General features: G+C 43.0%; 1 protein-coding gene and 3 long non-coding RNA genes across 4 annotated transcripts; all 4 read left to right on the top strand.

The window, feature by feature from the left end:
* Positions 1-594: 594 nt before the first annotated feature.
* On the top strand, positions 595-936 carry LOC122326869. Its single transcript, XR_006247528.1, has 3 exons — positions 595-616; positions 743-770; positions 853-936. It is a non-coding gene; the product is annotated as an uncharacterized LOC122326869 (long non-coding RNA).
* A 2613-nt stretch (positions 937-3549) lies between these two features.
* On the top strand, positions 3550-4066 carry LOC122326770. Its single transcript, XR_006247510.1, has 3 exons — positions 3550-3710; positions 3799-3896; positions 4048-4066. It is a non-coding gene; the product is annotated as an uncharacterized LOC122326770 (long non-coding RNA).
* Positions 4067-4182: 116 nt separating this feature from the next.
* LOC122327126 lies at positions 4183-4519 on the top strand. Its single transcript, XR_006247601.1, has 3 exons — positions 4183-4204; positions 4336-4363; positions 4447-4519. It is a non-coding gene; the product is annotated as an uncharacterized LOC122327126 (long non-coding RNA).
* A 98-nt stretch (positions 4520-4617) lies between these two features.
* On the top strand, positions 4618-20245 carry LOC122354733. Its single transcript, XM_043252980.1, has 39 exons — positions 4618-4762; positions 4849-5057; positions 5151-5254; positions 5396-5514; positions 5650-5817; positions 5933-6132; positions 6418-6530; positions 6701-6807; positions 6924-7094; positions 7886-8091; positions 8736-8836; positions 8927-9045; positions 9363-9518; positions 9609-9823; positions 10675-10760; positions 11039-11163; positions 11237-11362; positions 11589-11782; positions 11878-11969; positions 12513-12643; positions 13016-13146; positions 13504-13624; positions 13700-13912; positions 14040-14210; positions 14286-14423; positions 14528-14577; positions 14667-14799; positions 14877-14959; positions 15359-15485; positions 15656-15846; positions 16003-16093; positions 16221-16356; positions 17018-17199; positions 17275-17430; positions 18268-18401; positions 18482-18615; positions 19230-19324; positions 19408-19675; positions 19770-20245. Exons 1-39 carry the CDS (start codon positions 4742-4744, stop codon positions 19844-19846), a joined length of 5394 nt encoding a protein of 1797 aa, XP_043108915.1. The 5' UTR covers positions 4618-4741; the 3' UTR covers positions 19847-20245.
* The last annotated feature ends 492 nt before the right edge of the window (positions 20246-20737 follow it).

Here is a 20737-nt window from a genome sequence, read left to right as displayed (position 1 = left end):
AAACCAGTGACTACCAGCTGTGGTTCCAGATAAATCTGGTTGTAGTGCTGGCCAGCTTCCGTCCTGAGGTTCTAGTGGTGATCCCCGCCAACCTCACCTGTAGCGCTTACGATGCAATGTAAACAATCCGGTTCCCTTGCTGTCTTGTTTTTACTCAGTGAGTAGAAGTAAACGTTGAGGTTTTCCATTTGTGCACATTTCCACAGATTGAAAGGCCTGGAGAAGCGCTTTGGCACTTCTCCCATCTCAAGCTGCAGTGGAGCTGACGTCAAGCATCGATGAACTTCTACAGTCACCACCAAATGGTACGGCCTGAACAACCGTCCTCAAATAAGTAAAGAAAGCTGTTTTGTTCGTTGGCAAACCAAAGAGTCTTTACCAAATGCGTTCAATGTAAACAATTTGCCAGTGGCCTCCCATTGACAGAAATCTTGTTTGTCTTGGGTTTTTTCTCAGGCTGCACGCCTCCTCCGCCCGTGGCTTTCGTAAGTACTTCATTTGTCATTACACGGGTCATGAGTAAAGTTCAAGCCCAATAGAAGCTGTACATAATGCTTTTCTTGTCTGTTCTTCCTTTGTCTTCCTTCTCACCAGTGCAAAGAAACATTAGTGGATGGTGAGTCAAGACTGATGGACTGATAGTTTGCAACTGATAGAATTTCCTCAATTTGTGATAAACTCATGAGACAGCTAGTAAATTCTAGAACCTCATCTTCTTTTTTTTTTTGTTTTGTCCTTGCAGAGGCGAGGCTGTGTGGTAGTGTCAGCGGGTCAGTATCGGTTTGGTGCCTGCTGAGAACAGAGATAGGCTTTGAAGTGGTGAAAAGAATAACACGTTTTTGTGAATTGCAGGGGCCCACTCGGGAGCCTGCCTCCTCCATCGAGTCAGCTGTGCGACTTTGCCATCTCTGAATATGCCTGCTCTTCGGATGCGTCTTCCTTGAGCGGTGCACCTGAATACCGTCGCCTTGGCGAAGAGTTCGGTTCTCTGACTGTACGAATCTGTCCGCTTCTTTCAAGGTCGCATCTTCTCTGTCCCCTGGCGCCCTCGTCACGCTGCTGAGTTGCAAGGCACAGAGCAACCCGACCACCAGCGCAGAGGCGTGGAAGCTTTTCTTCCAGAAAGTGGCCGGAGTTCTGGAGGAGGCTCTGTCAGCGTACTCCAACAAAGTGAGTGACGCCCCTGCTTTCTGGGAAAGGAGATGAAGCGCTGTCTCTGAGCTCTACACTGACATATTGTCCTTTTGCTTTCACAGAGCCTCGGTGACCCTCAGCCTGACTCCCGTGTTCTCGATGCCATTGGAGAGGTGAAAGTCAACAACTTCAGCGCCGCACAACTGACAGATGTCCGCTTCATTGCCGACTGGTTCCAGGGACGGCTGAGGCCATTCTTGCCAGCAGTCTCCAGGGACTTCCTGTCCTGCCTTAGCGGCAAGAACTTCAGTTGCGCAACCTACCAAGTTGTGTAAGTATCTTCAGCGCTCAGGAAATCCTGAAGCGGTTGTCGGGGGATTCAAGTTGAGCAATCCGTAACGTCCGACGGTCTTTCCCCGAATTAGGGTGCAGGCTCTCAGTCATCAAGCGTCCCTCATGGACGTGAGGCAACAACGGCTCGTCTTCAGCGATTTTGTCCATCCCTTCCTCTCGAGAGATGACCTAACAGGTACTTTAGGCTCCATCACTGTCTTGACGTGTCATGCGTCATGCGGTAGTGCCCCTAGGCATCCTTCAGCGTCTCGGCTCGTCACGTGTGTTTTCGCCAGCTCAGTGCTGTTCTGTGTTATTCTTCCAATTTTCACTCCAGATCCTGCCTGTCTTACCAAAACTACGAGCAGCGCTGACTGGCTGGAGAAGAACTTTGGCAACTTCTCCGTCTACGCGAGCTTGGAGGATTTGAAGACGCTGAATGCAAATTTCTCCAGCGTGAGTAACTTTTGGCTGGCTCCAGCTGCTCATGTGAAGCCTCATTATTTAATGGAAGTGGTTCTTAAACCTTTCCTTTTTTAAGTAAACGGCCTCATCTATGATGTAACGTCTCCTTTTCCGTCTTGTGCTTCAGTTTGATTCGTTGGGGCTGCTGAGCCCTAGCCAAGTAGCTGAACTGATCCTGAGCTCCGGAGCACTGAACAACACCAATCAGATTAACGCTGTGTTCGACCACCTGGAGGAAGGCGAAGCTTTCAAGAAGCGTGGAGGAGTTTCTAACGGAGCTGAACGCATCTCCTGAGGCAAGTCAATGATTCAAAGTTTCTGACAGAGGCCGCGTGGAAGCCATGAAGAATAGCCGAAGAATGCGACTTTCACGCAGTGCCATTCACACTCCCGATGTTGCCGCTTTGCAGATTCCCGATATCACCCCGCTGTGAGAGGCGTGATGATGAACCGAACCTTTGTAATCATTGAACTGAAGCTCCAGGAATTTGTGGCTCCTGACTGGAAAGTGTGGTTCACCGAGCTGCTCATCCCTGTCCTGCCCAGTTTCACAGCAGAAATGCTGCTTAGGTCACGGCTCACATCAGCTGCACCAGCTACCAAGTGATGTGAGTGCCTGAATGTGGAGAGAGGAAGCATGTCGACCTGCAGCGACACGCCAACCTGACACCCTTCTGTGCCTTTCTGTTGCAGCGTTGAAGGAATGGGAGATGTTTTCCCAAAAATGACACTCACCAGGAGGCAGGAGATAACCCGGGTTCTGGTGGAGTACCTGAAGGCGTTTGCCGACCAGTTCAAGAGTCCAGGTAGATCTTCCGGGACGTGCTTTCCCGGCCCCTCTCTTGTTGGTTTGGTTTAATCTGTCGGGTCAGGGTTGTTGTCTGTCGGCTTCCTAGCGGTGCACGACACAGGCTGATCTTCTTCCACCCCTGTCTTGAAAAACAGATTGCAAAAAGACATCATAAGCGATGCTGAGTGGCTTGACATCAACTTGGGTCCGTTCTCCGCGGTGGCCAATTACACAGACCTCAAGGAGCTGAACGTCAGCGGGGTAAATCGGCTATTTTTGCTATGTTTCTCTTCTCCCACAGCTTCAAGGGAGCCTTTGGCTGGTAGCGATTTTTGATTCTCAGTTTTTTTGTTTTGTTTTTTTTTTCTGTATATTGTTGGGAAGAGAGCAAGTCGTTAACAACCATGTCCTCTCTCCTTGGTGTCTGGATTTTGTTCACCTTAGCTGGCAGCTCTGGAATCCCTGTCACCTGACCAGAAAGCAGAGCTGCTGCTGGATCCATCCACCGGTGCTCTTGAAAATGTGACCGTGGTGAAAGAGGTGCTGAGCAGCATTGTAAAATCCCCAGAAGGGCAGCAGCTAGAGAAATTCTTTGAAACGTTCGTGGAGGTCAGCAAGGAGGTGAGTCTTTTTATCTTTTTCTTTCTTTTTTTTTTTTTAAATGCAACTTACCCGTAATTGCTTAGACCAAGAATGTGCTGCTTGTGAGCGAGCAGGCAGTGCCAGATGGTCCCATCCCGGTGCTAAAGGTGTCTCTTCCCCCACCTTCCCCTCTCAGAAACACATCCCCTACATCAGCAACGCTGAGGTCCGGGGACATAATACTGAACCTGACTTTGACGGCTCTGGCTCCCAGATTCCCTGTCTTCCAAACCAGTGACTACCAGCTGTGGTTCCAGATAAATCTGGTTGTAGTGCTGGCCAGCTTCCGTCCTGAGGTTCTAGTGTTGATCCCCGCCAACCTCACCTGTGACGCTTACGATGCAATGTAAACAATCCGGTTCCCTTGCTGTCTTGTTTTTACTCAGTGAGTAGAAGTAAACGTTGAGGTTTTCCATTTGTGCACATTTCCACAGATTGAAAGGCCTGGAGAACGCTTTGGCACTTCTCCCATCTCAAGCTGCAGTGGAGCTGACGTCAAGCATCGATGAACTTCTACAGTCACCACCAAATGGTACGGCCTGAACAACCGTCCTCAAATAAGTAAAGAAAGCTGTTTTGTTCGTTGGCAAACCAAAGAGTCTTTACCAAATGCGTTCCAATGTAAACAATTTGCCAGTGGCCTCCCATTGACAGAAATCTTGTTTGTCTTGGGTTTTTCTCAGGCTGCACGCCTCCTCGCCCGTGTCTTTCGTAAGTACTTCATTGTCGTACACTGGTCATGAGTAAAGTTCATGCCCAATAGAAGCTGTACATAATGCTTTTCTTGTCTGTTCTTCCTTTGTCTTCCTTCTCACCAGTGCAAAGAAACATTAGTGGATGGTGAGTCAAGACTGATGGACTGATAGTTTGCAACTGATAGAATTTCCTCAATTTGTGATAAACTCATGAGACAGCTAGTAAATTCTAGAACCTCATCTTCTTCTTTTTTTTTTTTTGTTTTGTCCTTGCAGAGGCGAGGCTGTGTGGTAGTGTCAGCGGGTCAGTATCGGTTTGGTGCCTGCTGAGAACAGAGATAGGCTTTGAAGTGGTGAAAAAGAATAACACGTTTTTGTGAATTGCAGGGGCCCACTCGGGAGCCTGCCTCCTCCATCGAGTCAGCTGTGCGACTTTGCCATCTCTGAATATGCCTGCTCTTGGCACGTCTTCCTTGAGCGGTGCACCTGAATACCGTCGCCTTGGCGAAGAGTTCGGTTCTCTGACTGTACGAATCTGTCCGCTTCTTTCAAGGTCGCATCTTCTCTGTCCCCTGACGCCCTCGTCACGCTGCTGAGTTGCAAGGCACAGAGCAACCCGACCACCAGCGCAGAGGCGTGGAAGCTTTTCTTCCAGAAAGTGGCCGGAGTTCTGGAGGAGGCTATGTCAGCGTACTCCAACAAAGTGAGTGACGCCCCTGCTTTCTGGGAAAGGAGATGAAGTGCTGTCTCTGAGCTCTAAATTGACATATTGTCCTTTTGCTTTCACAGAGCCTCAGTGACCCTCAGCCTGACTCCCGTGTTCTCGATGCCATTGGAGAGGTGAAAGTCAACAACTTCAGCCCCACACAACTGACAGATGTCCGCTTCATTGCCGACTGGTTCCAGGGACGGCTGAGGCCATTCTTGCCAGCAGTCTCCAGGGACTTCCTGTCCTGCCTTAGCGGCAAGAACTTCAGTTGCGCAACCTACCAAGTTGTGTAAGTATCTTCAGCGCTCAGGAAATCCTGAAGCGGTTGTCGGGGATTCAAGTTGAGCAATCCGTAACGTCCGGACGGTCTTTCCCGAATTAGGGTGCAGGCTCTCAGTCATCAAGCGTCCCTCATGGACGTGAGGCAACAACGGCTCGTCTTCAGCGATTTTGTCCATCCCTTCCTCTCGAGAGATGACCTAACAGGTACTTTAGGCTCCATCCCTGTCTTGACGTGTCATGCGTCATGCGGTAGTGCCCTAGGCATCCTTCAGCGTCTCGGCTTGTCACGCGTGTTTTTCGCCAGCTCAGTGCTGTTCTGTGTTAATCTTCCAATTTTCACTCCAGATCCTGCCTGTCTTACCAAAACTACGAGCAGCGCTGACTGGCTGGAGAAGAACTTTGGCAACTTCTCCGTCTACGCGAGCTTGGAGGATTTGAAGACGCTGAATGCAAATTTCTCCAGCGTGAGTAACTTTTGGCTGGCTCCAGCTGCTCATGTGAAGCCTCATTATTTAATGGAAGTGGTTCTTAAACCTCTCCTTTTTAAGTAAACGGCCTCATCTATGATGTAACGTCTCCTTTTCCGTCTTGTGCTTCAGTTTGATTCGTTGGGGCTGCTGAGCCCTAGCCAAGTAGCTGAACTGATCCTGAGCTCCGGAGCACTGAACAACACCAATCAGATTAACGCTGTGTTCGACCACCTGGAGGAAGGCGAAGCTTTCAAGAACGTGGAGGAGTTTCTAACGGAGCTGAACGCATCTCCTGAGGCAAGTCAATGATTCAAAGTTTCTGACAGAGGCCGCGTGGAAGCCATGAAGAATAGCCCGAAGAATGCGACTTTCACGCAGTGCCATTCACACTCCCGATGTATCCGCTTTGCAGATTCCCGATATCACCCCCGCTGTGAGAGACGTGATGATGAACCGAACCTTTGTAATCATTGAACTGAAGCTCCAGGAATTTGTGGCTCCTGACTGGAAAGTGTGGTTCACCGAGCTGCTCATCCCTGTCCTGCCCAGTTTCACAGCAGAAATGCTGCTTAAGGTCACGGCCAACATTAACTGCACCAACTATTATGTGATGTGAGTTATTATAGATATTATTTTTTTAAATGTTTTGATTAAAATACTCAATTTTTCAGTACCATTGTTGAATTTTTTTTGTTGGTTAACCAGTATGTTTTAAATGGTTAAATGTATTTTAAGGATCTTAGATTTCTTCTTAGATATAATCAGATACATATTCTGTTTTTTTGTCTCAAGTTGTATTTCAGATTTTTTGTTTTATTTCTTCGCTTTTTTTAATAAATATTTATTAAAGTGTTGTCAAGGGAATCAGGATGTTAATGACTGTTGTCTTGTTCACAGTGTTAAAGGGCTTAATGTGGCTTATGTACAAATGCCTGTCAAAATAAGAGAGGAGGTTGCTGTAAATTTGGTAGTTTACCTCGAACAGTCTAAGCAGCAGATCAGTCAGCCAGGTATGTTCTTCGTAGAATATGTGATAAGCATCTCCTTTGCTTTGAATGACAGTACCTGCTAAATTAATGAATCGAAATAATTTTTAGAAATTAATCTTTTTCATATTAAGTAATGCAGCATTTCAATTTAATACTTCAACATATGCAATTTTATTTTTTTATTTATTTAGCCTGTAAACAGGGCATCCAAAATGATACTGACTGGCTGGTGTTGAACCTCGGTCAGTTTTTCACCTATGTGCCTTATTCTGACTTGGCAGAATTCAACATTTCTAGGGTAAAGCACAATTCAAACTCTTTGCTATCCAAAGTTCAGTGTACAGTGATGACCTTAAATCTAATGTGGAGGTTTCATTCCCCAACAAAAGTAACAGTGAATTCCCTATTTTGCAGGACACCATGTTAAGTTCTCTAACTGGTGAACAGAAGGTGGAGCGAATATTGACACCAAGTCTGGTGGAGGATGAGTCTGCTGTTAGAGAAGTGTTTGGATCAGTTGTAAATTCTCCAAACCAGAACCAGTTGGATGAATTCTTTGAGAAATTTATCAAGATGTCTGCAGAGGTGGGAATTTTTTGCGCTGCCTTTTGTGGTCATATTATGTTCATATTTGTTTTTGATTGATTGATTGATTGATAGATTCATACATTCATTTATTACAAATAAGATATGCTTTTTAGAGGCAGACAGTAGTGAAGAACATTTACTTGAGTATAGTAACTGTACTTTACTTTAATGTTTTTTTTCTGACTTTAACTTTAACTACATTTAAAACACAAATACCATACTTTTCAGTCCACTACATTTCTACCAAAGTCATCAAAGTATAAAGTCTTTTCTATGTAGCAGCTTTAAAGACAGTGGTGATGATTTGTTTTTTCCCCTAAGCTTTTCCTTACACAGATATTACAAACTAGTCAGTGTATGTAGCTGGGGCATAAGGTATTGAAAGTTTAACATACAACAATAATGAAAATTGGAAATTTACTCATTAAACTTTAAGTCCTTTTAAAATAAATAAGTACTTTTAAAATAAAATACTTTTATATTTTCACTTAAGTAAAAAATTGTTTACAACTTTCACTTGTAATGGAGTAATATTTGACCAGTAGTATCTATACTTTCATTCAAGTAATGGATTGGTGTACTTTATCCACCTGTAATGTTTTCTTTAGATATTAAACATTTCTGTAAGGCTGTGATTGTAAAAATTTCTGAGATGGCTTGAATAACTAATTGTCTCTGTTAAGCTTTTTCCATGTAATGTTTTTCCTGAAACATGATCATTTTTTTTTCTTTTGCATACTTAGCTATTCAAGTGTATATGTGACTTTTCAGTGTTGTGCTGTTTTCAGAGAAACGTGTTGAGCATCAGCACCGCTGTGAGCAGCATCATTCTGAACATGACGTTGATGGATCTGGAGAAAAAGTTTGAAAGCTTCCAGCCGCAGACCTTTGCTTTATGGTTCCAGACGTACCTACCCATTTTCCTCCTTGGGATTGGTCCGGATAGCCTTTCTGTCATCCCCATGACCATCAGCTGCGATTCTTACAGAGAAATGTGAGCACTGGGTGGTTTTGTATAACAGATACCTTTCCTCCTCAAATATCTGCAATTAAATATTGCTAGCATTGATTTTAGGGCAGTGTTGAGCGGCTAATTTGAACTGTGCATCTCAATGAAGTTCAGACATCAGTGCGATGCCAGGGTCAGTCAATCATTTCTAGGGATTTCACTTTGTTAGATCCATTAGATTGTGCATTTCTTTTTTAAACTTCACTCAATGCATAGTAATAAGACAGGATATTATGTTCATCACTGTATTTGATGACATCACGAAATCAAACCAGACCAACTGAGTCATCAGTGTATCAGTGTGTCTTGACATTTCCAGTACACACTTCTGATTTGGCTGATGACTCTGTCAGGGAAATGATCTAAAATGACTGTAGCAAATAGATTACATTGGCTAGCTCCTAAAAGATAATTATGCATAACATAACATGAGAACTTGGTAAGAACCATATTTATATGCTGTTTTAAGTGACAACAGTGCGGTTTCAAGAGGAGTATATTATAACAAAACTAATATTATTTTATGTTTATTTGATTTGCATGTGCCTCTGATGAAGAGAGTGTCTCTTTTAGTTTTTTGGGATCTCTGTGTTGAACAACCAATCATTGATTTATTCCTGTGTTTGCAGCGTGAAAGGCTGTGATGATGTTTTCAGCGGTCTCACACAGATTCAGACCAAATATGTCTACAGTTTCACACGAGAATATCTCTCCCATCAACCCAGTCGAGGTAATGTGTGTGTGTGTGTGTGTGTGCATGCTTGCTTATGTGTTTGTATAAATAAGTCTTATAATAAAAATGTGTCTCTGATATTTTCAGGAAACTCCTGTGTGCAGAGTACTAACAGTGACTCTGACTGGCTGCTGAAAAACTTCGCAAAGTTCCGCATCATTGCCAACTTCAGCGACTTCATCAACCTGAAGAGAGACTTTAATGGGGTAAACATCTCTCTGCAATGTTTGCCGATTCCTCGTTACGTCCGAATTTGATTGTTTTATAAAAGTGTAACAATGAATTTATAAACACTGTAATGCTTTATGATTGTGAAAGCGTATTATGATTTTTCATTCATGCTTTAAAACTGTATAATGTGTTATATAAAGGCTTTAAATAAACCGTTACAAAACTAATACGCAAAAAATGAAAATCTTTATATAAAAAATCTGTAATATATTATACATATGGTTAGTCTTCGATGTGATTGATTAGTGTTTGTGTCTTAGAGGACTCCTTCATCTGGTCTGCTCTCTCTCAGGTCAAGGCTGCAGAGTTTCTGACTCAGTCCCAGCTGGCCGAGCTTTGCTCTGACCCGTCTCGACTCAGCGGACCCCAAGACGTTCAGACTGTCATGAGTGTGCTTCAAACACCGCAGCTTTCAGAGTTCTTTGATGCTCTTTCTCCAAACATCCAAGTATGTTGTGAAATTTGTTCCCCTGCATCTGAGAATATCCTCATCGTTATGTTGTTGGCGCCTCAGTCCGGTCTTGTGTCCTCTGTTCAGGCGAATGAAGCGGGCTACTCTGCCGGGGTGAAGCGGGTCTTCCTGCAGACGGTGCTGGAGCGAGGCGGTCTGGCGTCTGCTTCAGTCAGTGACTCAGACCTGTCGGTCTGGCTCACGGTTCGACTCAGACCACTGCTGTCTGTCCTGAGCTCAGCGGACGTCACAGTGTATTTCAGCACGCTCAGGGCTCGAGGCTGCAGCGTCCAGCAGGAGGCGTAAGTCTGTTACATAGCCTGCTCCGTTGTAGAGAGAATATATAACAGATACTACTACGTTAACACTTAACGTAAAACTGGAAAAAGATGGTTGCTTATTAGACATTTGATAATTATTCAATAAAAATAACCTAACTGAGAACTACTTGCCATCTATTACCAAACAATTATTGATCACAACAGTAACGTCTTAAAAGTGAGATTCTTTGTGGAATCTCTTTTATGACATTTACTTTTAGTCATTTGGCAGATGATTTTATCCAAAGCAACTTACAAGTAGAAGAAAACAGACCAACAAGAGAGCAACAACATACAAGTCTCAGTTATTCTAGCACAGCGCACATAGCAAGGATTTATTTTTTTATTTTTTTATGCTAATAAATTTTACCAAAATAGAATAGAATAGAATAGAATAGAATAGAATAGAATAGAATAGAATATTTATGTGCCAGTATTAATTGGTCAGATGGCAAAAACAATGTACACTTTGCGGCAGATTTCTGTAATCTGGAATAATCCAATATACACAATATACTGTAAATTCAGTTGATGCCTTCATTAAGCATGTGATTGTTTTTGTCAAGAGAACATCATTATTTTTATTCAAGAACAGTCTATTATCACTAAAGATAAACTGATATTTATTTATCACTGTACATTCTACATCTTTCACCTAATTTCTTATTAATTTATACTATTTATATTTTATCTTATCTATAGAATCTAAAAAATGAAACATTTCTGTAAGGAGACCACAGTGACAACAGTAAAACAACAGTAAACATGAACAATAAATGTGGACAATAGTGTATACACAGAGTAAACACAATGTGTGTGTGTTTGTGGCGCAGTGTCAGTGTGCTGGACTCTCAAAGAACGGCTCTGGACAACAACACACAGCGTCAGATCTATAACAACATCCAACAACTACTCACAGGTAAAACACACACACAGTGGCACACTTCACATGCTAAAATGTTTTCTGAAAGCCATTTTTTCCATCAGATCAATAGTGTTTCTTTAACATAGCACAGTGGAAATAACATTTTAAATCTCTGGTGTGGCCTAATTCATATCACAGCATCCTAAATACCCACAAGTAATTAGCATTCATGAAAATAATGATGTAGCATACCTGTAGCTCAAACTTTAGATCGTGGAACATGATTACTCATGCACTTCTAAGATTGCAATGGCTTTGTTGTGTACCTGCAGACGCTCCTCTTCGCTGTTATGTGCGTGGCAGCTTCTACCTCTTCCTGAAGTCCTTCTTCCTCCAGTTTGGGTTTCCAGACCTCAGCACCTTCCAGTCTCTGATGCCCGGGGACAGAAGGCCTGAGGTACATCAATGCTCCTCTGCTGCTTCATCTCGCTCCATCACAGCTTGTCTGATTTGTGTGTTTTCTCCCGCAGCTGCTGAGCTCCATCTCTACTGCCGAACTGAGCGAGTTCCTAAACGCTCCTCAGAGTCTGGGGAACGGGTCGGGGCTCTGCGATCTGCTCAGAGCATACAACCAGACCGCCCAGTATCTGGAGACGGTAGGTCTATCAGAAGCCCTTCAGCGCTAGCTAGCTGTCTACATAGTGTGCTCACAGAAACATAAACGTGACACAAAAGATTACCCATTTCCTTTTGCATACAGAAGTAAATCATTGCAACAATCTCGGGAAAAAAATATGCTAGATTGAGTTTATAGAATCATATTCATATTACATAAGTTTAGACAGAGCTCTGTTCAGTTAGTGGTGTCTGTGTGTCTCTCAGGAGCCGCTGGGGCCCGTGGGTTTGGCCCGGCAGGTGTTGGCCTGCGTCTGGCCCCAGGTTCTGAAGCTGGAGATCCGGTCTGAAGTGGATCAGTGGTTCAAGCTCCGGCTCGTCAGATACCTGCCTCTTCTCAGCTCTGAGCTCCTCAGCCCCGCACAGCTCCACAGCGCCACCTGTCTGTCCTACAGCAAACTGTGAGCGCTTTCACATCACTGAGACACCTACACCAGAAACACCTCGCTGGACACTAAACCACTGTGTGTGTGTGTGTGTGTGTGTGTGTGAGCAGGCTTTCAGTTCTTGGAAACAACTACAACTTCTCTAGAACTGACTTCACCCCCGAGTATGTTTATGGCTCTGTGAAGGTGTACCTCACAAATGGTAAGAAAATGTACTTCGTATATATGCTTCAAAGTGCATAGCTGTGTGTGTGTGTGTGTGTGTGTGTGTGTGTGTGTGTTTGACAAGTACAATCACACCAGAAAATTTTAATCTGCTGACCCAAACAAGGTAGTTGCCGTGTAAAATTTTTGCAAATTGACTTTTCACATATGGTTTTCTTATTTCTGTGTTACAAACATTCAAATAATCACAGAAGTACCTGGATAAAAGTGTATAGTTTGAAAACAAATATAGTTTCTATATACAATAAATCACCTTCAGAAGAGTAACTTGAGGATTCTATAAAGATTATATTCATTACACTGTTATACCAGTAGGGGGCGACAAGTGTTTGTTCAGAACTCACAGTAATTCATCCAGTAATGAAACAAGTGAAATCTTTATTAGTGAATCATTAAATTGTTCTTTCTAACAGCTTTTTAAATATAATCATTTAATTAACTCTCAGTTTATCCAATTTCATTCAGCTGTAGTATGTGAGTATGTTTAAATCTGTGTGTGTGTGTGTGTGCGTGTGTACAGGTGGCTCACCTCGCTGCTATAATGCCTCGGATCCTCAGCTGAACTCCACTAACTGGCTTGTGAGCTACATTGGTGTCTTCATCAGATACGTCAATCTGTCTGACCTCAATTCCTTTGTGTCGTCAGACCAGGTAACAAACCCACCACCTGCTGGAGCCTAGCTTCCTCGCCACTACCACCTTTCACTTGCTTAGTTGCATGTTAACCATGACAGATGTGATGGCATTGACAGTATTGGGTGAAAAACATAGATTGACCTTATCTTAATGATGGTATAGCTGTTTTGTGGAGCTGTTTTACAGCAGAAATCCCTAAGAATATTTAACCAACAGCTGTATGCTCATCTCCTTGTATTAAAAGCGCTTCCTGTGATGAAGAGTTGCATGATGTGCTCTTCAATTATACGTCTCTGTGGATTAAAGCATCTGCCAAATGAACATTGGCTTGACACTCACAAACATGCATATCTGAATATACTGGTCTCGGTGCTCTTGTGTTTGTAGATTGGTGTGTTCCTGGAAAACCCAGAGAACCTTCAGCTGCTCAACAGCACGGTGACCAGTGTCCAGTCCAGCGTAGCCAGTTACTACATAACACAGCTGTACATCTGGAACCCGTTCTTCAACCCCATCAGGTGCGCTGCCACCGAAATCACCTACTCCAACCACACCAAAAAAAGATATTTTTTCATTAAGTAAAAAGATATTTAGTCTTATTTCCAAAATTAAATCAAGTGAGTGTCATTTTGCTTATCTAGTAAATGTATATTCATTTAAGAATGTTTACTTATTTTACTAGTAAGAATAGTAAAGACTGAATAAGATAAGGTTTTTTTTGCTGCAGATGTCTAAATCTTAGCAAATATAGAAACAGCTGTTAAATGCGGCACCCCAGTATATGCAGCTCTATTCAGGTGTGTGTGTGTGTGTGTGTGTGTGTGTGTGTGTGTGTGTGTGTGTGTGTGTGTGTGTGTGTGTGTGTGTGTGTGCAGTCTCCCAGGCCAGTTCTTGTGTGGAATCCCTTCCCTTGCGTTCGAGTCTCTGGGAACAGAAGAAAGTTTGGTGCTCATCCAGAGGATCAATGTGTTCTGTAATGGATCTGAGAGCTCTGAGGTGTTTAATCAATCAATCAATCAATCAATCAGTCAGTCAGTTGAGCTCCTCTGACCCGCTTCATCCTGGTTTTAGATCACATCTGCTCTGGCAGCCAATCTCCCGTCGCTCTCCTCCTCCACCATCCAGCTGCTGGGCAGTCAGAGTGTGGGCCTGACGGAGGCTCAGATAGGCTCTGCCTCCTCTGATGTCATTAAGGGCGCACTCTCCACCCTCAGCGCCGTGGACGGCTGGAATCAGGGCCAAGCCAACGCAGTCATACAGACCCTCATTGAGTCCAACTTTCCAGTGAGTCACTTTCAGCAGCATATTCGAGAGTTGAAGCTGAACATCACAACAACAGACAAGCTGAATAAAACCTTTTACTGACATAAAATATAAAAACCTCAGACAAGGCTGTGAACTTCTTTTTCAGATGAACACCGGCTCCTCGCTGCTGTCTCTGGGGACACTGGTCAAGGGCGTTCCGGCGGAGACCATCTCCAACATCGAACCCTCTGAGCTCCTGGCCATATCCCAAAATCCAACATTCATCAGCAACATCCTCTCAGCGCCAGAAATCGTGCAGCTGGTTTATGTCATGAAGGTACGATTTTAGCCAGTTTACAGTCACCTGTATACTCGAATCTTCTCTCAGATCCCCTCATCCCTTCCTCCTCAGATCGTGTCCATAGATGAGACTAAAGTCATCGAGAATGTTCCAGATGCATTGGCAGGGTCGATCCCTCGCATCTTGCTGATCCCTCAGGAGTCTGTGAACGTCACCTTGATCAACCAGAAGCAGTGGACACAGGAGCAGGTGCTGTTTTCACTTCATATGATCTGTGCTGTTTTAATGATGATGGAAGAGGAAGAGCCATGTGAAGACAGGAGTCATGAGTGTGTTTTTCTGTGCTGCTGCAGGCTGTGATGCTGTTCGGCTCCGTGGCGAGTGTCAGCACAGACACAGAGGAGTAAGTCTTTCACACACAGTAAAGTACAGTAGAGTACAGTAGAGAGGCAGCAGGTGCTGATTCAGGAGTGTGTTTGTCTCCCTCTGCAGGCTGTCTGAGGAGCTGCTGCAGGGCTTCACCTGTACGTCTGTCCGGACGCTGGCCGAGCCCAAGGTCAAGCAGCTGGTCAGAGCCTGCAGATGGCGGCCGGGCCGGCAGAAGGTCCAGCTGAAGGAGAGCCAGGTACACAGTTTGCTGAAATTTGCTCAGTGTTCACATCTGCGAGGCTCACCATTAATCTCCTAACTGTTGTGTTCCAGCTGATGTGTATGTACAACTACATGAAAGACGAGACTTCCACAAGCTTCACAGATTTACCTTCGGACATGCTGCTTTACTACAAGTGAGTGCCTGGCAAATTAACATAATGAGTGAATTATCCAAGGTAGAAACCAAACAAGTATTGCTGTACTAAATAAAGAACAATCATATCTCTCACAGCTCTTTCACTCTTTCATCATACTCCCATCATTCTAATAAAATACTAGCTTAGTAGTATAATATCTGTCATATTTACATGTGCATGTTGTGCTCTTGGACAACTCCACAAAGAGCGACAGGAATTAATAATGGTCATTAAGTTCTCTTCTCTAAGAGTGCCATTTTATTTCAGTTATGAATGATTCATTATTTTGCTTTATTCTAGATTCCTAACTTCTCTCTTTATCAGAGTCTTTATCAGATTTAGTTGTCATCTATTGTTTGTTATTATTTTGGTAATGTGTTGATATTTGTGGGGCAGCTATGAGAAGGTGGAGAAGGCGAGCTGCCGCTCGTATTTCAGCGCGGTGGGAACAGCAGACTACTCCATTCTTTCCGGCGTCCTCGACAAACAGAAGACTCTGTTCAACAACGCACAGAACTGTCTGGTGAGAAACTCACACACACACACGTTGGCGTTTGTAGTTTATGAGGTGTACTGGTTTTTATACTGTACAGACTGTATGTGTTATTGTCCTACCCCTTACAGGAGACATTTTTACATTTTCAAAAAAACACCATTTGATATGTCTTTTAAGCCTTGTGTGTGTCGCTGTAGGGTATTTCGGGTCAGAGGTTAAGCAAAGATCACGTGGAGGTTCTGGCTAACCTGACCTGCACCCTTGATCCTGTCTACATCCAAAACTCAGATCCAACCATCATCGATAAACTGAAGAACTGCCACGACCTCTCAGACGCTCAAATCAGCGCTGTGCAAACCCTGCTACTCTCGGGAGAAACCATCTATGGGTGAGAAAAATCATGCGAAGAGCTCTTTGTTTATTGTCCATTTAGCCAAAAACTTATTTAGATCATTAGAGTTATTGCACTGAACTGCACGTGGGAACAAACTTTAAGCAATGTGTTTAGGACTGTAAGGCATATATGAACTCTGTTGGGTTTCAGGAACTCTTCTGGTTGGGGTCAACAGACGCTGGAGCAGCTCAATACTCTCCCGCTGTACTTCACTGGGGACTTCTGGAACCTCTTCAGCCCGGTACAGACCCTTACTCTCTAAATCTCAGTGTTTCCAGGTGTGTGAACGCCGACTATATTTATGTGTGTGTGTGTGTGTGTGTGTGTGTGTGTGTGTGTGTGTGTGTGTGTGTGTGTGTGTGAGACAGACTGTGAAGAAGAAGTACATGAAGGTGTTCATGCCGTTTCTGAGGACGAGGAACACAGAGAAGCCCAAACTAAAGAAACTCTTTAAAAACTGCAACACTGAGTTAAGCGCTCGAAGCAGAATGAGCCGCTCTACAGGTAAAACACACACACGATCACTTACAAGAATAATAATGTATTGCAATTTATGCACATTGTCATTATGATATTATGTGTAATTAAATTGATTGTACATGCATTTAAAGAATAATAGCTGTGAGCGGAAACAGATTTATTATTGCATATAACTTTTGACCTTTATGTGATTAAAAGAGTTTGAAAAAAGAAATTTGGTGAATACTTTAAGAGCACAAGGACGATGACAGGTTTCAAGTTTGGTTTTAAAACATCAGATCATGTGAAGATACAACCAGACCTCCTGCCACAATATTTGTATTTGATTGGCTTTTTACAGTCAAACCCAACATCATTTAAATAAACTCTGCGGAGATAATCATAGGAATATACAGAGGAACGAAGCAGCTGTTTATTATCGCATCAGAAAGCCAATCAGAGGAAGATGTAGAAAACAAGTAACTCATACATCACAGGTTTGATGAGTATTTGATGTCTGTATTTCCATCTGAAAGACGTCTATAGGATGTTTTCTATCAGACGTCAAACAGATGTTGATTAGACGTCTGTCAGAAAGCAGATGTTTTCCAGATCAAGCCATCTCTGTGCTATCTTAACCAAGATAAACTGGGCCTGAAAAACTGCTGGTTTGTCATAACTGTCACTGTGTGTTTGTGTCGGTCAGACTGCACCGCAGGAAACATCACAGAGGCCATGATCGCAGACGCCTCCTTCCCCTTCGGCTACACCGCGGCCCAGTTCGACGCCTGTCTGACCCCCAAGGTCCTCCGAGACAACCTGGCCGCCGTCTCAGAGAAAGTGGACGACAACGACTTCCAGAGAATCATTCTAAACAAGCTGGAGCAGGTGAGTGAACTGTGCTGATGACCGCTGGGGACCTCTAGTGACCGCTGATGACCTCTAGTGACCGCTGTGTTTCAGGTGTACCCGGCCGGACTCCCAGACGGCCCTCTGCAGCTGCTGTCCTCTGTCTCACGGCAGGCCACGCTGGACGAGATCAGGACCTGGAGCGTGACCAGCATCGACACGCTGACCGCTCTCATGAACAGAAAGAACGGAGAATGGGACAAAGACAAGGTGACTGAAACCACACTGAATACATAAATTATATGCTCAGAAAAACACGGAGGGGTTATGGCCACTTCTTTAGCTGGTCAGGCTGGGAGACCAGCTTAAACCAGTTTCTTCCTGCTTAAAGCAGTCAACCAGCTTAGGGTGCTTTTTTCCGCTGGGTTATCATGAAATAAAAATAGATAATTCTACAGTATTTATTAATGTTAGGTCAAACTAAGCTCAACATTTACTAAGACATCATTACAGTCAAAAGTTGAATTTGTCAATAACAAAAAGCATTCATAATTACTTAATTACATACCATAAGCCAAATCATAAACTATAGTAAGTACATGTAGTTAATTATATTACTCAGTACATTTATAATGTATATTACACTGTAAAATAATACATCCTAAAGTGTAACAAATATTGTTTATGTTAACTAAGGCATTAACTAATGCCAACAAATGAGACTGTAACGTGTTTGTAACTTTACCATAAGATTTATTTTAGTAATCTTAGGTAACTATGTTAGGTAACATATAACTATCATTGATAAATGCTTTGGAAGGTTTTGTCTTGTTTGTGTAAATTTCTACAGTCTGCTAAATGTATACATATAAATTATTTAAAAGGATCTGAGCTAAAGTAAACTACAATGAGCAGTGGTATTTTATTAACAGCTGTTATCAAAGAAGAATAAATACTGTAACAAATGTATGTAATATTTAATGTGAGATAACACATGAGCTAATGCTGAGTATTGTGACACTATTGACACTATTGTGTGTGTGTGTGTGTGTGTGTGTGTGTGTGTGTGTGTGTGTGTGTGTGTGTGTGTGTGTGTGTGTGTTGCAGAGTAACGAGGTGATCCTCAGGTATCTGAGTGTGGCCGGTCATACTTTAGGCACTAATGAGCTGAACATCATCGGCTCCAACATCTGCTCTCTGAACATCTCTACACTTCAGAGCATTAAAGCGGGAGACCTGAGGTACTACACACACTCACTCACACACTCGTTTACCAGCTCACTTTACTCACTCATTCACGTCTCTCTCTCCTCACGTGCAGTAATGCAGAAGTTCTGGATCTGTCCTCGTGCTCGCTCGAGCAGAAATCAGTTCTGTACAGCACTGCTAACTCCTCTTTCAGAGCTCAACGCAGCAACGGCCCTATTTACTTCCACCTCATCAGCCCCTACCTCGGTAACACACACACACACACACACACACACACTGATGTCTCATAGACAACTCTAACTCACTCTTAACCTGTAAACTGTCCCGTGTTTTATGCATTGAGCTGAAAATATCGTTTCCAACTTAAACTGTCAGAAGACTTGTGTTCTTTGCACATTAGACCTTAAATGCACTGCACTGCTTATTTTACAAAACATTTGTGAAACCTAAAGCTGCTAGAAAGTCAGTGTAGCATCTAACAATAAGGTTCAATAATTAGCATTAGTTAACGAGTGTAATTAACATGAACTTAAATGAACTAAAACAATACTTCTGCATCATTTACTCATCTTAATGTTAATTTTAACAGTTACTAATGCATAAAAAAGTTTTGTTTGTTAATGCACTGTGTTTGTTTTTGCACAGATGCACAGTGCACTGAAAAGTTTTCATTGTATTTCACATTGTATTTTCATAAACTAACATTAATAAAGTTAACTAATTGGTAATTAACTAACATGAACTAAATTGCATGATTTTACATTAGACTTGCTTTTTTATAATAAAGTGTGTGTGTGTGTGTGTGTGTGTGTGTGTGTGTGTGTGTGTGTGTGTGTGTGTGTGTGTGTGTGTGTGTGCAGGTGGTGCTCCGGTTGAGGACGTGAGGGCTTTGGCATCTTCTAACATCACTCTGGACATCAGCACCTTCAGGAGTCTCAGCATTCCTGTAGTGAAGGTAAAACACACGCTCACACACACACACACACACACAAGTGTTGCTCTCAGTGCAGATGTGTGACTGGACGGTGTGTGTTTCAGGCTCTGAGCGTGTCGGACGTGCGCTCTCTCATGGGCTCAGCCGTGGCCGATCTGAAGGTGTTTGAGAACGACTCTGTGGTCCAGGCCTGGATCTCCTCACAGCGGCAGTCTCAGTTAGACACGCTGAACATCGGTCTGTCGGGAGGCCAAGCCGATCCGAGCACGTCTTCACCTGTCAACGTCCTGAACAACAACAGCACCGTTTACAGCAGCGGCTCGCAGGCGACGGCTCCCGGCCAATCAGCTGCAGCCACCGTCACCGTACAGGGTAAAGCCACGCCCACTCTCTCTGAACTCTGACACACGGCATCAGACCTGTGTGTGATCTATGATGTGTGTGTGTGTGTGTGTGTGTGTTTCAGGATCTGCACCAGCTCTTCGTCTCGGTCCAGGCCTGTGGCTCCTCGTGTCCTGTGTGTGGCTTTTGACCTTCACGTGACATCATACCACATCCGTAATCAAAAACTCATTAAATCATCATCAGAAATCAGTTAGAATAACATAAGTGCTTCATTAAATCAATAACGTCAGAAATAAATCAATATTAGATGAATATCAGTACTTAATATTAGTTGATTTTTGTGTCTCTCTGTGTCTTTATAATCATGTTTGTTCTGAAGTTATTTTTAATTTAATCTTTAATGATTTTATAACAAATCTGTGAACTTATTTAAAACTTGTATAGTGTAATAAAAAATATTATTAAAATACAATATAACAAAAATGAAGGAAATCACAATTGTGTTAAATTAATACGATAGAATATCAAATTATTTTGTGCCTTAATAGTAGAATATTATTTTCACATTCATTGTTACTGTAAAGAAAAAATTCTCAATAAAATATACATGCATCTTATGATTCCTGATAAATTTATGACTGTGACTGAATTCCCAAAATAACACTGTTCACTCACAGATCTGTGTGTGTGTGTGTGTGTGTATATATATATAAACATATTTTGTGGACAAATCGGTACACAGAAGTGAGATAAAACTGACAAAACATCTTTTTTGTATATTCTTAAATGCTAAAGCATAGACTGTGTTTGTAAAACCGTGTTTTTTATGGCAAAGAAAACCATAAGAGACTGCAAGCAGAGTGTGCTGGAGTCAACCTGCAGAAGCATATAGAGAGCCTTAAGTTCAGACTATCAGACGGGACAGAAGGTTCACCTTCCAACGGGACAACGACCCTAAACACATCAAGAGTGGCTTATAGACAGATAACTCTGTAAATGTCCTTAAGACACAGCCTGGGATTGAACACAGTCAAATATTTCTGGAGAGACCTGAACGTGTTCATCTGCCTTCATCTAACCTGAGGAGAA

This window comes from Puntigrus tetrazona, chromosome 1 (assembly GCF_018831695.1).
Source record: "Puntigrus tetrazona isolate hp1 chromosome 1, ASM1883169v1, whole genome shotgun sequence".
Classification (NCBI taxonomy): domain Eukaryota; kingdom Metazoa; phylum Chordata; class Actinopteri; order Cypriniformes; family Cyprinidae; genus Puntigrus; species Puntigrus tetrazona.
This window is presented reverse-complemented; position numbering and strand designations above follow the sequence as displayed.

Excerpts from the sequence above, each read along its gene's own strand:
- LOC122354733 (XM_043252980.1), top strand. The coding sequence starts at position 4,742 with ATGTCAGCGTACTCCAACAAA. Across the intron at positions 8,092-8,735 it reads TGCGATTCTTACAGAGAAAT|CGTGAAAGGCTGTGATGATG; the intron begins GTGAGCACTGGG and ends CTGTGTTTGCAG. Across the intron at positions 14,424-14,527 it reads AGCAGTGGACACAGGAGCAG|GCTGTGATGCTGTTCGGCTC; the intron begins GTGCTGTTTTCA and ends GTGCTGCTGCAG.